We start from the raw sequence: 17,502 nt of genomic DNA, 5'->3' as shown, positions 1-17,502 counted from the left end.
ACTTATAATAATTGAAATACATTTCTTTAATCCTTTTGCTGTTAATGCTTCTATTTTTTTTTTACTTCAATATTGTTTTCTGCCAGCTGTAGTTGATGCTATTTACAAATGCATAGTTATTTAGATAAGACTTTAGGAGGAATTCTTGGATAAGGACAAGAAATATGATGTATTATTGTATTTTATATTGGCTAGTTTGAATGAAAAGTAACTAAAAAAATTTCTTGAAATTATTATAACTTTTTTTTTAAAGAGGGAAAGAATGAGAATGAAGACAATAATAGTTTAAAACTAAATAAATCCTTTAAATTATTAAAATTAATTAATTAAAAATTAAATTACTATCAAGTCACTTCAAAAATAATTTCAAAACTCATTTACCAATGACGAAACTTATATGTAATCTAATAATTTTTTTTTAAATGACATTTTTAATTTTGAATTATTAATGAAATTTCAAACGATTTTTAACATTTCCTTAATTGAACTAATATTTACAAAACAGAAAATGAATGTAGTAATCTGCTAGTTTTCCTGAAATGACGATATGTATACAGTGGGGTGATAAAAATCATGGAATAGCAATATGCAAATATATAGGTAGCAATAGTACTTTGTACAAAATGTGTTAATGGGCAGTGCATTGGCAGAGCTTTCATTTGTATTCAAGTCATTATGCAAAAAGGTTTCTGATGTGATTATGGTTGCATAATGGGAATTAACAGACTTTGAATACAGAATGGTAGTTAGAGATAGACACATGGTACATTCCATTTCGGAAATCATTAGATAATTCAACATTCTGAGATCCATAGTGTCAAGAGCATGCCACAAATACATAATTTTAGGTATAACCTCCCAACATGGACAATTTGCTAGCCAACCATCTGCACTTAATGACCGAGACCAGTGACGTGTGCACAGAATTGTCAGAGTTAACAAACAAGTAATGTTGTGTGAAATAATCGCTGGAGTTAATGTGAGATGTATAATGGTCACATCATTTAAACTTTGCAGTGAAATTGGTCTTTAATGGCATATGACTCGAGACTTTACTAACAGCTCCTCTCCTGGGCTTCCAACTGTATCAGTTGGATCCTAGATGACTTGATAACCGTGGCTTGCTCATACCAGTCACAATTTCAGTTGATATGAGAATGGTAGAGTTTGATTGTGTTGAAGACTTCACAAAGCCATGAACCCAAGTTGCCAGCAAGGCACTGTGCAAGCTGGTGGTGGCTCCATAATGGCTTGGACTGTTCTTACATGGAATGAACTTAGACCTCCTCTCATGCAATTGAAACTAATTGTTGACTAGAAATGCTCAGCTGCTTCAAAACCAGTTGCAGCCATTCATGTACCCTTTATAAACTTATGGATGACAATGAGCCATGTCACCAGGCCATAACTGCTCGTGATTTGTTTGACATGTTCTCAATTGTGGATGTCTATAGAGGAGCATGGATCTATATTTCTATAGGAGGCATCCAATGACTTGTTGAGTCTTTGTTTCATCTAATTGTCACTTAGCTGGCCAAAAGATAGTCTGATACACTACTGTTAGGTTTCCTAAGACTTTGAGTTAATATGCAGGCACAAAAATCAGCCTTAATACATATTGTTGAATGGAAACAATCAAATGTAAATAAATCCTTTTATTAACATTTCAGACTGCTTTATTGATTTTTTTTTTTTTTTTTTTTTTTTTTTTTACTACTGCATTAATTTAATGCTTTTCTAATTCTGGAGCTATAAAATATAATCAGAAATGCTCTGGTCATACTTACCATGACCAGAGTATGCTCACCATGTCTCTAGAAACTTTATTAATTCAGTGGAAAGATAATATAAAAGAAATCAAGAAACAAAAAATTTAATTGAGTGCAAAAATAAGTGTAAATATTGCCTTCACTATTGCTTGCCTATGGAAATGATGACAATTTCTTACCAAAGCTACTCTCTTATAAAATTGGTTTTCGCATTATTTTAAAACTTAAAAAAAAAAATATTTTTATAACCATATCAATTTTCTTTCTTTACAATTTTTTCTTTGTTTTTAATAACGTTTTAAAATTTAATTTAATACAACGTTTTTACTTTTATGAGGAAATTCAAACTCGTCCATCACCCCCTCCCTTTTTTTCTTAATATATACACTTTACTAAGCATCCACTGTAATTTGTAGCAGATTGATTCAATTAAACTCATATTTTCAGTTTTATCTAATAAAGAGGGGAAATTATTAAAAAATGTATTCCATATTAATAGTTTTATAGCCTAAAAAAAGTGATCTAGTTGAAGAACCTAGACTCAAGAATACATTACACGAAACGTCCTTCCAATTAAGAAAATAATTGAAAATGAAATTAAGAAATGTTTATCATTTTAACAAAAAAAATCATATAACTGTGACCTATATTTAATATGGGAAATTTTAAATCAACCAGATTTATAAAAGAACATATTATTGAAAAGTTTTTATAAATTTAACATTTTTGTAATTATTTTTAGTTGATTTCATTTGCAATGTCCTCTTGATTGTTAACATAGCATTGATTCTGTATATAATATGAAATTAAATTTTTAAAAAAAATTACAAAATTAGTTTTAAAAATATTTGCTGCATTTTCCAGCTATAGAAAACCTTTTCCAGCCTAAGAAAAATGATATTCTGCATTTTAAATTGTGTGAAAAATGTTTTGTACATTCTGAATGTGTTTTTAAAAATGTCTTGTAATTTTGCTTCCTCCCCACCCCCCATTCCATCTTTTACTCTAGTTAGCTATAAGTATTCAATATTGAATCTCTTAACTTTATTATTTTTCTTCTTTGCAGAAGAGAATGCTTTTATTTATTTATTTTTGAAAATTTGTGAAAAATAAAGATTAAACTATTTATAGAACTTAATCTGATATTGTTAGAAAGATTTTTGCAACATTTTTCTCGGAAATTATTAAAAATTGAACAAGAGCTGAACATTTTAAAATCAAGCCAATATTGTATCCTGTTTAGCATAAATGCATACATTGGCCAAATTACTCCAAGTTTTATATATCTATCCTGTTGAGTGCCAAAAGATACACTTTTTGTAATATTTTAAAATATTCTTTCAAAGTTAAAGCTATTCTTTCTTTTTTTTATTTTATGTTTCAAGTGGGACGTATAATAAATGTGTTATGTATTTTTTTCAAAGTGTGTGTAATATTAGAATAGTGTTTAGTAAATAGGTTTGTACTATAGTGGGTATCTTAGGTGAAATTTCAGTTGTCAATAAGAAGCTTTTCATTACTCCATTTATTGTTAACTGAATGATTAAAGAGAAAACTGCAATTTTCCATATTGTTAGCAATTGCGAGTCATGAACTTTGGAGAGAACTATGGCATAATTTCCCTGCCAAGAATATTAAGTAAAAAGAAAATGAAAAGCCAGATTTCTGGTTTTTTTTTGGGGGGGGGGGCTCTTAATTTTTAGAATTATGCTGGAATAAAAATTAATGTGTGTGTATATATGTATGTGTGTGTGTAATTATTGATAAAAAATACTGTTACTGTAATATTTTCATGATTGATTTTTTTTTAGAATTACAGCAATTTGGTAACATATTTGCCTAAAGAGCTGCTGAATGCAAATAATTTATTGGTATGTTATGCATTGATATTTTCTAAATTTTAAAAGAAAATAATTACATTTCTTATTTTATTTCATGAAAAATTTTTTATAGCTGTAAAGGGATAAGTTTTGCTTTATTTCCTTTATAAATATAAAGATATACAAATGCTGAAATTGAATTTCTGAGGTATTCATTTTATTCTTATTTTATCAAGGTTAGCATGGAACAGAGAACTGGAAAAATACTAGGAATATTAAAAAACTTCTATAAAACAGGGGAATATGCAGGGAATTTTAAAATTTTCTTTATAAAATGAAAAAGTACTGGGAATTTTAAATTTTTTACTCCCCCCCCCTCTTAACGAAAAAAAAAAAACTGCTGATCTCTTTAAAATTTGCAAGAATAAAAAAATCATCAGCATAGTTCTTTAAAAAAAAAAAAAAAAAAAAAAAAAACACTGACACTTTTGACTGTTAAATAATGGAATCCCATCTTTTTTCTATTACATACATCAATTCATTTTTCAAGATTGCGTAAAAATAAAAATGCAAATATTGTAATACTGAATTCAAGCTACATGAGTATACTAGTGGAGGTACTGAAATGGGGGGGGGTTCTAACAGAGTGAAAAATATTACAAAAAAGAATGAATACAAGTCAAAAAAATTTTCTATTTTAAAAGTGACATCTTGTTTTTAAATCTATATATATTGAAAAACAATGCAGTATTATGTAAAAAGCAATTGGTTGATTTATATCAACTTTTTTTAAAATTCCAAAATATAAATTTCTGCTGCATGTTTAGAACTTGCAAAGATCCATTCTGAAATTTGCCGGGGGGGGGAAGCAAAAAACTGCTTGATCTAATAAAAGAATTTATTCACAGAAGTTTTATTATAATGGTTTGAAATCCAAAGAATTTTCTGATGTTTGGGAAGTTATAAAAATAGTTATTATATTGTCATGTTTCAATTCAGCTGTAGAAAATAGATTTAGAATCAACAAGGATATGCTCATTGAAAATCTGAAAGAAGGTTCTTTAATTGATCTAGAACTGTTTATGATGATATAAACCTCTATTGAAATGTCTTAAATCTTCCATTCTCAAACGATTTGCTTCAGTTATGCGAAGCTTGCACATGTAAATTATTATGAAGCAGGAAAAAGTTCAGGGAAAGAAAAAAAAAGAGTTTAACTAATGCAAAGCAGTGTTGCTAATTAAATTATTGCAAAAGCTGAAAAAAAATTGATGACTAAAAAAATTTGCTGAGTTTGCTCAAAATAAGGCTTAGGTATATGAATAGATATTTAAAAAAGTTGTGCAATATTTTGTTGTTAAGTAATCTTTAAAATCAATATCTTTTTAACCTTAGCATGTGAATTTTGCTTTTCTAAATTCCAGGCAATAAAGAAAGAGCAAATGTGTGTTTTTTCTATATGTAAATATAAACATTAATTTAATACACTATTATTTCAAATAATATTAAATCCTTATTTTTCCCACTGATATAAACTATGGAGATCTTGTTATACAAGGTATTTACATTATTATTATGCATACAAGGAATTTACTAGATTTGAGTGTTAAATTTGCTTTTGCTGCTATTATTATTATTTTCTGTTGCAAGATGAAGGATCAGATTTTCTTGAAAACTTGAGGACCAATTTTCAAAACCTTGCATTTTTCCAATTAACATGTGCTCAAATTTGATTCCTAAGTCAAAATTTCCACAGTATTGCTCCCATATCAAAGACTGTGAATTCTAGGCATTCATTTCAAGATAAAGTTGAAGATGCATCTCCATAGAAGGGAGCCACTCTGTCAGTATGAATGACTTTTGGCTTTGTAGAAAACTAGAATTTTCATAATAAAATCTTTTTTTTTATTTATTTATTATTTTTTTTTTTTTAAGTAATGGTGTAATGGAAAACTTTATTCTGTCTGTCAGTAAGTTGATCTTTTCTTTAACAAACTGTTGTATGCTTTCCAGACATGCTTCCTATTCACAGCCATAATTGGTGTTGTTAACAAAATCTGCTACAAAGTATCAAACATCTTACCATATTTGCTTGTCTAGTTAAACTCTGCATTATTGTATTCTTTGTGTTATTCTTTTCAGAGGTTTTGCTATGAACTTAGAAATTCTTTAAGATCCCAGGCCGTTAATCATTTATGAACCAAGCTATTCTTTTATTGCTTTCATTTTCTGCGAATCAGCTGTGTCACCTTCTGCTGATATGTTTTGGCCAAGATAAATAACTTTGCTTCTTAATAATTGTCATTTTTTTAGGACTGAGTTTTAGATTACCATTCTTCAATTTTTGGGAAACTTTGCAGATTTATTGGAAAATATGTCCTATAATAGTGATATCCAAATATACTATATGGGATGGATCCATATAGAAGAATTTTCATTAATCTTTCAAAGGTCATTTAAGCTGATCGGAGGCGATGTTAACATATAGCAATTAGGTTGAATTCACATTATTCATGGAATTAGGAGGCGTACGTCTGTTCATCTTTCTGCATAACACTTGTCATTGAAAAGTGCTAATTTTGGGATCATGAAAGGAACTGTAAATATGTATGATATTGGCTATTTTTACAAGCGTTAACATTTGTAAAATATATTATATTAGGACATGCTCGTTTTACACACAAACATCTCCTTTTTGGCCAGGCAACACCAAAATGCTCCACATGTTGTGTAGATTTTACCATCAAACATATTTTAATCAAATGCGCATCTTTTAATTCCTTTCGTTTACACTTTTTTAAATCATCGTCATTAACTTTACAAGACCTGGTGGGTGAAAAATTCCACCCAAACATTTTTAAATTTTTAAAAACCATTGGTTTGTATAGTTGTATTTAGCATTTTTTAACTTCTGTTCACATTCGACAATTCACATCAATTCATTGTAACGTTCGTATTTCGAATCAGTATTTCATTTATAAATGCATTAACCTTATATATTTCTGCACTTTCATTTTTCCCATTTTTTGATACATTTGGCTTTTATATCTTAACATGTGTGTTTATATAATTTTTTTTTTTTTTTTTTTTTTTTTTTACCATCTGCTTGGCGCAGCATAGCCAAACATGGCTCTTGCGCCAAAAAAACCCGAACAACCAACCAACCTGAAAGAAAAAATAAATATTAATGATATGATGTATTAATGTGTTTTTCTAAGCTTGAAATCTGATTACAATTGTAAGTTGTTCTTCATTTGTGTAATTCAGTTTCATCAAATTGCTGTATTTTTTTAAGTTTAGTTATTATTTTTTAGAAATCTGGTTTTGAAATTCAAGCATTTCGTGAAACTAAAGGGAAGAATGTGTCAAAGAACAGGTCTGAATCCTCTACTTCTCAGAAAGAGCCGATGCCATCTACTTCAAAAGAAGTTATTCCTTCTACCTCAAGTGTAGAGCCTATTCCATCTACTTCTAAAGCAATTCATTTCATTTCAAAAACAAAAGTGTTTACTGCTTCATCTACTCGTACAAATCCTTCTACATCACAATTAAAAAACAGAACAAATGTCGTTAAATATAGTAGTGATTCATCTCTACATAGTGGGCAGTAAGTAATTTCTTAAATACATGGTGCTTAAGTATTTTAATGAGTTTGACTATTAAATCTGGTATTAGAAATGTTTGTAAACTATCTGTTATTTCTTTTTTAGGTCTCGTGAAATTAAACTATCAGCGACTTCAAATCACTCTGAAACAAATTCAATAATATCTAGTGTGTGTGATGCATCATCAGAAAGCAAGAATGAGGCTGAAACTAGTAATTCTTTTGATTCTATTACCAATAATGGTAGCTTTAGCCATTCAGATTCCATGTCAGACCACTCTGATTTGGAATTTAATAAAAATATAACTTCGGTAGGAAGAATTAAAATCAATGGCAAATCTAAAAACATGTCCATCTCAAAGAAAAGACATTTATCCGAACAATCTGTGGCTGGTCGTAAATCAACAAAATCTGCATCTAATGTTAAAAATGGTTCATCTTCTTTCTTGTCTTCAAAGCATAGGAAACAGAATGATTTGCTACTTTCTAGTCCAAGTTCAACCAATGTTGATGCATCATCCAGTATTAACAAATGTTATGTCTACCTAGAGAGACTTGAATATTCTCATCCTGAAATATTTAACAGAATTCGAAATGGAACTGTTTCTTTTAAAAGAAAACGTAGTTGTCTGGATATTGAAGATTACTCTTCAAACCAAGGATCATCTGCTGATAGTTATCCAAGTGAAGAAAAGCCCCGAAAAAGAGGCAGACCACCTAAAAAGGATGGCAAGTCAAATAGGGACTTTTCTTCATTACTGCCAAACAAGAAGTAAGGAGGTTTATAAACTTAATTTATAAATGACATGATAACATAATTGACTAAAAGCTTTTTTTGTATAAATTTTGCCTAAATATAAGTTAGATCAATATTAGAACCAGAAAGGACAAGAGATAAGGACTGACTGATAAGACTTTTCTTTCATGGTGTCTATTTTTTAAGAAAACAAAGTTAAAAGTTTTATCCTTTTCTAAAAAATTTCCTGTTTCCTTTAAAAGAAAAAGATCTTATGACTTAACTTACTAAATTGATATGTGATTTTCTGAAATTGTGTCTTTAATGACTTAAGTTTTACCTTAACCCAGACTTTTGTCTCTAATAATAAACTGATCATTAAAAGTATTGACTGAGTATTAAAAATTTTGCTGTATTTTTCAATATTTCTACCTTATTTTTTTGGGGGGGGGATTTAGACAATTGCATTGTAGAGTGAAAGAATTAAGCCCAATTAAAAGCATAAAAAGTATGCAGAAATTTTCTTATTTTTTTTTTCTTGTAGAACTATGAATAATTTAATGTATTTATAATTACAAAAAATTCTTAAGACTAAATAGTTTTTAATTTCTCAAAGCCATCAAATAACATTTGCTAGGCTAAAGACAAGCTATTTTGTACATTTAATATATTTATAATTTCATTTAATTCCTTTTGACTGCTGTAAATTCTGTTCCCCCCCCCCTTCTCCCAGATTACTTTAGAGGGAATATTTTAAAGTATTGTTACATTTTCCTGGGTGTTCTTAAAATATTCCTACAAAATTATTTATTATAACTTTAATTATTTATGATAACTTTTTTATTTGAAGTTCAAATTTTTAGCATTTTTATTGATTTATAATGTGTGTTCTCCATATTTATTTGTTTCTCTTTAAGAGCCATTTTAATAATTCTAATCTTTCCAGCTCTAAATCCTGTGGCATCGTGTATAAATGTTTTTAATTTTCTCCATCCAATGCTATGCTGATTGAATTTTAAAAAATGTTAGGTTTATCCAAAGATTTATGCAATTTTTTTTTTTTTTTTTCTTGTAAAGAATCATTTTTGCTTTCTCTTATACAAAGCATAAAGCATTGTAATGTCAAAAAATTGAACTCAAGATTTTGGCAAATTTATATATTTAATATCTCCCTCAGTTTGAAAACATATTTTTGGATGATGTAAAAAAATTAATGACTATTCTGTCTGTTATAAAGATAAATAAAAAATGTTTTGAGCTATATGAAACTTGGTATGTGATCTTTACTTCAAATTTGTAGTTTCTGTAAAATTTGAGCAAATACATTCAATGAACAGAGCTGGAGCAAATACATACAAATGAAAAGAGCTGGATACATAAAATTCGGTACACAGATTTAAAATCTATATTATAGACATCTGCCAAATTTTGAGCCAAATCTAATAAAGAGATGACTATTAGTTGGCCTGTACTTTCAGAAGCATGTAAATATGATAACGTAAGAATAGAATGGCTTAGCTATATCAATTTGGTATCTGATTTTGTGGCTACAATTGTAATTCGTTATTAAATTTTGGTTTCTTTTGGATTGGAAAAATGCGTCTAAAACACGAATTTGATTGTCAGATACTATTAACCTCATGTCTGGTGTTAATTGCAGAAAAACTCGGCAAGGATCACATGATAGATCCAGTAAAAATGCTACGTTTATGCCAAAAGTTGATATTTCAAACTAATGTACTCCAATACATGCTAGACATTCTCTGCCTTTACCTAAGGCCCATAAGTTTCTGTAAGGGGTAAGGAATAACACCTTTATTAGAGTGCATACAAGAAGGTTTTGGAGATATCACTCCCACTAGTTAGAATTATATTTAATAGAACTGCAAGTTAACAATTGCATTTATGAAGTTTTTAAAATTTGATAGTTTTATTGTTATTAAAATGGTTTTGTTTATTTGGCATGAAAGTATTCTGCATTTATATTATTTATTGTCAATTTTATTTTAATTATTAAAATAAAAAGTGAGCGATTTAAACAGTTTGTTATAAATTGTCATTTTTTTATCAAACAATATACTGGGATTTTGAGTAATTTATAATATTTTTAGTTTATATGAATAATGAAATAATATATATGCTATGAGAAAATAAGAATAATATATAGTTTCTAATGAGATTTTTGTTCCTGAATTTCTAGAGGAAATTTGTCAAAATTTGATGATTGTAATGTTTTCATTTTTATCAAAATAAAGGGTTCGAATTAAGAAGAATAGTAAGATGTACTAATACTTTTTATAAAATATTTAAGGATTTTTTTTAGTATATTTTGTTTTATTTCGTGAGTAATATTTATATAATCTCTTGTTCAATGCACTATCAAGCATATAATACTAATCATATAAAAATTACTAAGCATATATTCTAATAATGTTATCATCTTTAAGAAGGAAAACTGCTTCAGTTTCAACAAACTCATTTCATAGTTCAGGATCTGGCAATAGCACTGCTGGTAATTCCTCTGCCATGCTTAGACGTACAAAATCTGTTATCAAGAATGGAATACTCCAAAAAGAGAAAAAACCTTCAGCACAATCAAGACTTAATGCCTATCATTCTTCAAAGAAGATTGATTCCATGGCGAAGGTGTAAGTATGTTTTTCTGTTTTAACATTTACCGCTGTGAATGGCATAAACCTTAAATTGGAAGATTTCAAATGCAATTTTGTGTTGTATCCAATCCATAGCAAGAATTGGTATCTAAAATTTGTGCTGGCAGTTATATTTTAGTTGTTTAATGTATATTTATCAATTGAAAATCTATTTATTTGTTTATGTATTGGTATCTTTTACAGTTCGACATTTCTTAATGGATATGAATGAAATTTGTTTCATATGCTCCTTAGTACCTAGATGGATTTACTGCATTTTTTTAAAAATTTCTACAGCCCTCTAAAAAGAGTGTAATAAAGGTTGAAATATTTTAAGTTATCCTCTTAAAACTTCTGATCAAATCACTATATAAAAATTTTTTCATTTTCTTAAAGCTTGAAAAATTAACCTTTCAATGATATAAACTTAATTGCGGTGTAATTTTTCACTAATTTTAATTTGTACTTTGAAATTAATTGAAATATATTTTGTTACTGTTTCTTTCCTTCCCCCCCCCCCTGTTGAAACATTAAACCTATTTTATAGTTTCATTGCATCAATAATTTTCTTTGTCAATATTAGAATTATTTTCCTTTGGACATTTTTAGTTTGTTTTATTATGCTGATTGGTTTAAAATGAGTTTCATTTGAATTTGTTATGTAATACCTTTTGATAAATATTTTGAAAACTGTCTTTTAAAGTTGTCACAATTTTTGTATTTGTTTGACCTAATTTTGTCTTGTATTATAAAAAGTATAAGATTTTAATGTGCTCATCAACCAAAGATTATCTTCATCTTTTTTTTTAAAACTAATTCTTAACTTTTGAATTATATTTAAAAATAAATAAAAGCAATTAAAATATTTTTAAAATATACATCTATATGATTCCACATTACTGGAAAAACACTAGCTAAATGCGTTCGAGAGTTCAACAAAATCAATTTGTTGCTTTGTAAGAAGATAATTAATATGGGAAAACAGGCACTTACTAGTCATGCCAAAAGAGGAAAACATACAAGATTGCATACCAGTTCAAAAGATTCATCATTGATGCTGGAATTGTCATCTTTTTCTGTATTCCTTTTAAATACTATGTCAAATCCAGAAACATCAAATTTAATGCCCAAAAATAAACCGATTTCGAAATTTATTTTTATGGGCATTAAAACTTGTTGTGTCACATTACTGCAATTCTTAGCACTGAATGGCGTAGTTATCTTTAATTCATTCAGTGATATATTGGAAATATTTTCACATATGTTCCCTCAAAGTGAAATAGCTAAGAAATGTATGTTTGGCCGTACAAAAATGTTATATCTTTTTTGTTAAGAAATAGCTCCATGAAACTTGTGGTTGAAAAATGTGCAGAAATTGATGCTCAGATATATTAATTGTCAAAAATGATTAAATTTTTAAAAAGTAATCTTGTTTTGTAAGGTTTTTTGATAAGTAATCTTTAAATGATTTGTATCATGATAATAAAAATGTTTTATTTCATCCGAGTCCATAATTTTGCACAGTTTACAGTTAAAGAGCATTTGAGGTAATATATCCCTCCCACTTAATATATAAATTTTGTTTTGCTAAATTCTAAATAATAAAGATTTTCTTTTTTGGTATGTAAATACAGACTTTCTTTTTATATGCTATTGTTGCTTGCCTTCCTCATTTTTTCCATTCCTTAAAACTATTCCATTATAACTATCACATAATTGCAATTTGTGCATTTCCTCGTATCTTGAATATACATAAGGGAATTTTTTTTCCAGATTTAAGTGGCAACACTGATCTTACTCTAAACTTACTTGCTAGTTATTTGAATTATTATTAAAATCGATCTCTTATCAAATTCATTTCATTAATTCTGTCTTTAAGGCTGACTCTTTATTGATCTATTAAGATTCAGCGAGAAAAAAAAAAAAGTGTTATTCATTAGCAGTTTCTCTGTCCTTCAGCTTTGGAAAGTTTTTTGAAATCAAATTGTCAAGAGTTTTCATAAAATAGCTTTAAAAAAAATCCAAATTAGAACCAAACTAAACTAAAAGGTGAAATAGTTTAGACTCCAGGACATACAGTATTTCTGGAATTGAAAAGTGGATTCTCTCGAAAACAGTTACATAGTCAAATTCGAACTTTGAAAGGATTATATTTGAAGATATTATTATATATTACTAGAAAATCTTGCTTCAAAATATAATATATCAAGGAACAAGGGATATTTTTTCCATTTTGTTCCTTGTTCTATAGCTTAAAAGAGTAATTATTCAGATAGTTATTACTCCAATCCTACCAAAAAAAAATGAATTAGAGGCTTTAAATAAGTTTAGATCATAAGACAACCCTTACTGAACACCTGCAATGTCAAGAAAAGGACATTGACCATATTCTTTTGAACTGCTTGAATTATTCCACTGATGAAATAAACCAATAAACCTGTAGAATGAGCATGTTCTTTATCCCAAATTAATATTAATCAAATCAAACATGTATTTCTTTGTATCAAATATGATATAAAGAAATTGTTTACTCCCATGATACATTTACTCTTGATTCATTTTATTTCTTTTGATTGTATCTAATAAAAATCATGACATGCTGCCAAATCAAGGTCTGAATTTCTGGTGTTTTTACTTTATTTCAAATTGTGAAATAATAAATAAATTTTTTATTCATTTAATAATTATTTTTAGGAGAGAAGAGTTAACTGCTGAAATTAATGAAATATGTAATGTGCAAAAGACATCTAAAACTGTGACAAACAAGCTGGCTAATGGGCAGCAAAATAAGAAAAATGATGTAAGTAATTATTAAATACAGATGTCTTACATTTTTGAATCGGTAAAATTAGAGAATAAGGTTTAAAAAATATGCATTTATTTATTTAATAGGAAAGAAATGCTGGAAGACAAAGTTGATCCTGCAGTTACAAAGGATGTGAAATATTTTTTTTTATAAAAAAAATGCATTGTATTATTCTGCTATGTGGAATGAGTAATTTGCATTGTGTGCAAACTTTTTAAGTCCACATCTTTTACACACAAGTTATCATTTTTTTTAATTGCCACAATTCCATCTCATTCCTTCATAACATTCTCACTTTATTTTGCATATCCTTCATGTTATTGAATGAAAAAAAAATGTGTTCCTCCTTGCATCATTTATTTTTGTATTTATTATTTTATGTTTTTGATGTATTTTTCAGAAATAACTTATTAATGATGATTTTTCCTTTCATCAGCTCCTAAATTTCCAGTAGTACAATGCATATTGTGGAGAGTACCACATTTTTGTGAATTTACTCATATATCTTGATATTATGAAAAGTTGCTTGCTGTTTCATATTTGTGAAAATTTTATTATCGTGTAATATGCTGTTTCATTGAAATTTAAATTACTGTTTCTTCAAGTCATGAATATTTCATAATATTTAAACTTTAAAATTATATAAGTGTATGTGTGTGTATATATATATATATGTATGTATGTATTTGTGTCATCATTTTGAAATTGAGATTCTGTGTTTTTACACAAAAGTGAATATACTGTGTCAGATTTTAAACAAGTTTCAATTTATATAAATGTTCTTAATTTTTTTCAGAGCAATTTTTAAATATATACTATATTTGGCTGAATTAATTTTGATTAAATTTGTTTATAATAAATATTTGAAGCACAAAAAATTTTGTTGCCAGACACAGTAATTTTTGAAATGATGTGATGTTTATAAAATTATTAAAAATAAAAATGAATAATAAAAAAAGGTGAATGTTTTCAGCTGTTCTTATTTAATTTCTGAAGATAACTATTCAGAAAATTATATGCATATAAGCTGGAAGTTAATGTTGATGTGTATTGTTAATTGTGTATTATATGTAATAGTACATTAGTCATTCCTAGATAAATATGCTTGTGATGTGTTAAATTAAAATTACTTACTTATATAAAGTTGTCTACATGGTGTTCTGCTTACTTTGTATTGTGCAGTAATATGCATTTTTCACTATAAAATGCAAAAATTGATCATTTTCAATGTTATGAGAAGCCTGTTTAAAATATTGGTTACCTTTGACTTTAAAAATTAACATTGTTTTTTTTAAAGTGTTTATTGGTTAATTGCTGCATATGAACTTTCTTATTCTTTGATTATTTATTTTATATGTATAGAATGGTTATACATGGATCTGTTAACACATTTTTTTTATCAGGTGCATTTGTAATTTTCATTCAATTTTGTAATTTCATGTAAATTAGTGTTGTATAACATTTATCTGCAATATTCATAAGTTGTTTTATGTATGTATTTCTATATCTTTCTCTCTATATATACATATATATGTGCGTGTGTGTATGTGCTAAGTTGTCCCAAATTTTCAGCACTTTTTAATTTGTGTTCCATTTTGGCATTTTTCTTTTCTTTTTTAAATGTTTAGAAAAATTTTATTTTATTATTTTTTTAAAGAAATTTCTTAAATTCATTTCTGAAATGTTATTATTTTTTAACATATTATAAAACCAAATTTGCAGCTGTTCCTTGGTCACAAAACTAAAGAGAAAATATATAACTGACGGACTGCTCAGTTCCCAAGATTCTTTATCAATTTCTCTTGTAATAAGTAGTAAGGTTTAATAATGTGTATTTGAAATTGTATCTAGGGCATTAATCGAATGAATAGAGGAAAAAAAAAGTGCAACATATTACTTCCTTTTGAGTACTCTGTTATTATTATTAATTTTTCTTAAGTCTGAATAGAATTGGGGAATATGTGTAACATTTTATTTATATTCATGAATTCAGGCTTTTCTGTAATTTGCTATTGCTTTAAAGATCACTGTAAGCCTCTAAAAATGAAGACTTTTTTTTTTTTTTTTTTTTTTTTTTCCCTATTAAAAAAATTATTTTTACAAAAAGTTCTGTAAAAAAGTTTATTTTTGAAAGTGGTTCATTTTATATTTGAAATGTTCCAAATAAATAAGTTTTTTGATTGTCACAATTTAGATTATAAATATTAAATTAAACTTAATTTTTGTTAAATGTCTAACATAATTTTCCCACTTGGATTAAAATATTCGGTAATATAATTATTTTCATTTTATTTTATTTATTTATTACTAATACATATTAATAATAAATATATTATTTATTAATAATATATTTATTATTTATATGTGATGATAGTAATTGAAAAGATATTTTGTGGAGCACTTTGAAAAGTTCAATTATCGAGTATTGTGCTGCATTTTGGCTGCTTTACTCAAGTCAGCTTAATTTTAATGTAAATACTTAATTTTTTATGTTATTTATTTTCAACACATTATAGTTATATTGGATAATGAAATTAACATTTGCAGTTTTCAGTTATGTAGTGTTGTATTCTTGTAATTGGGAAGAACTCTGAATGATAGAGGGAAGTGCTTTATAGAAAGTGGTGACTTTTGAAAAATTTCAGAAATTCTAAACTTCTTGAAGTAAATATATTACAGAGTAATAAAATTAGACATGTAATTATATTAATCAGCTTTATGATCACAATTGATTTCTTAATTTCATTTTTTGTTATTGTATTAATAAATTCAAATTGCCTAAAATCATATAAAATGTTGTCAAATCAGAAAATAATAATAATTTTTTCAATGTGAATGGAGGTTTTAAGAAATATAAATCTGATACTAAACCTTAGGGGAAGAGAGGATTCTTTATGGTGCTAAAATACCTTGTATGTGCTATTCTTTGAAAGTGAATGCTTTCCTGCATTGCTCTTTTGCTTCAGTTAGTATTTTGAACTTATTACCTTTGTAATACTGAAAAATGTCACATTTTTAATACTACTAGAACTATAAATTGCCATTGAATATTTGCTATCTATTATGGTTGACATAAGAAATTCTAAACTGTTTCAAATGAGTGTTTTAGACCTACAAAAATTTTATAAATCCCTTTTAATGCTGTTTGAAAATTCTTATAATGAATGCTAACAAATTGGAAGAGTTTTGCTATTGCATTTAAAATGTTTATTTCATTGGATAATAAAATCATCTAACATGTTTTTTTATGAATGACCTTAATTGAATATCCTAGGAAGCTTAGAATTAACAAAATTGAGTCTTGGCAAACTGATGCCTCCATATAATTTGAACTGGATTGGGTTTCTCTCAAACTTCTTTAAAGTACTCTTATTCTATGTTCATTGTTTTACAGTTCTTCACCAGATCATTGTGTACATTGTTCCACATCACTGTGTATTAATTTCCCGAAGTATATCTTTGTATACTAAAAAGAAAATAAAAAACTTTAAAATTTTCTCTCGTTTTTTTTTTTATTTGTTTACTTTTTCTGTTTCCATATTTTCTTTATTATATACATTATTTATATATGCACATACAGATGCACTTTTCAGAATTTTACTTCTTCTAATGTTATTTACAACTAGTCGCCTTTGGCAACCAACTTATATGCAAGGTCAATTACTGGTATTTAATTCCAATTAAATCTTTCAATTTCTTATTCATGATTCCACCAAAAAGTCTGACATTAATTGTTACTATATTTGTTATTATGACATTTATTAGTTTAATTTTTGTCTTTATTTTGTATACGAACTTTTCTGATGGAGATAATTCTCATGATACCATAATAACAGAAAATAACATAATTAACTATTTGATGAAATAATGAAAATAAAGTGAATTTGAGAACAAAAATATTGTTGAAAATTAGGCATATATATATAATATGCTTTCAGAAATTGCTAAAATTTAGGGTATTAAATTTATTTTTAATATTGAGCAGTATATATTTTAATATACAATTTTTTAATTAATCAAAAGTCTGATTAAAATTTCAAAAAATCGCTCATTGTTACACATTTCCATCCTCCAATGTATACAGGGTGCCTCAAAAAAGTTGAACAATCTATTCTT

General features: G+C 27.1%; 1 protein-coding gene across 3 annotated transcripts in view; it reads left to right on the top strand.

Annotated features, from left to right (window-relative positions):
* Nucleotides 1-16,883, top strand: part of LOC129983861 (sister chromatid cohesion protein PDS5 homolog A-A-like) — a 91,900-nt gene extending 75,017 nt beyond the window's left edge. For 2 of the 3 annotated variants that reach the window (XM_056093638.1, XM_056093568.1), the window contains exons 28-33: nucleotides 3,581-3,640; nucleotides 6,904-7,196; nucleotides 7,300-7,965; nucleotides 10,377-10,577; nucleotides 13,275-13,380; nucleotides 13,473-16,883. In XM_056093638.1, coding sequence (XP_055949613.1) covers nucleotides 3,581-3,640; nucleotides 6,904-7,196; nucleotides 7,300-7,965; nucleotides 10,377-10,577; nucleotides 13,275-13,380; nucleotides 13,473-13,499 — 1,353 coding nt within the window. In that variant the 3' untranslated portion in view covers nucleotides 13,500-16,883. The remainder of the gene's footprint in view (nucleotides 1-3,580; nucleotides 3,641-6,903; nucleotides 7,197-7,299; nucleotides 7,966-10,376; nucleotides 10,578-13,274; nucleotides 13,381-13,472) is intronic. The other variant, XM_056093707.1, reaches the window with a different exon arrangement.
* Nucleotides 16,884-17,502: the final 619 nt, after the last annotated feature.

Source organism: Argiope bruennichi, chromosome 1 (genome assembly GCF_947563725.1).
Source record: "Argiope bruennichi chromosome 1, qqArgBrue1.1, whole genome shotgun sequence".
NCBI classification, from domain to species: domain Eukaryota; kingdom Metazoa; phylum Arthropoda; class Arachnida; order Araneae; family Araneidae; genus Argiope; species Argiope bruennichi.
This window is presented reverse-complemented; position numbering and strand designations above follow the sequence as displayed.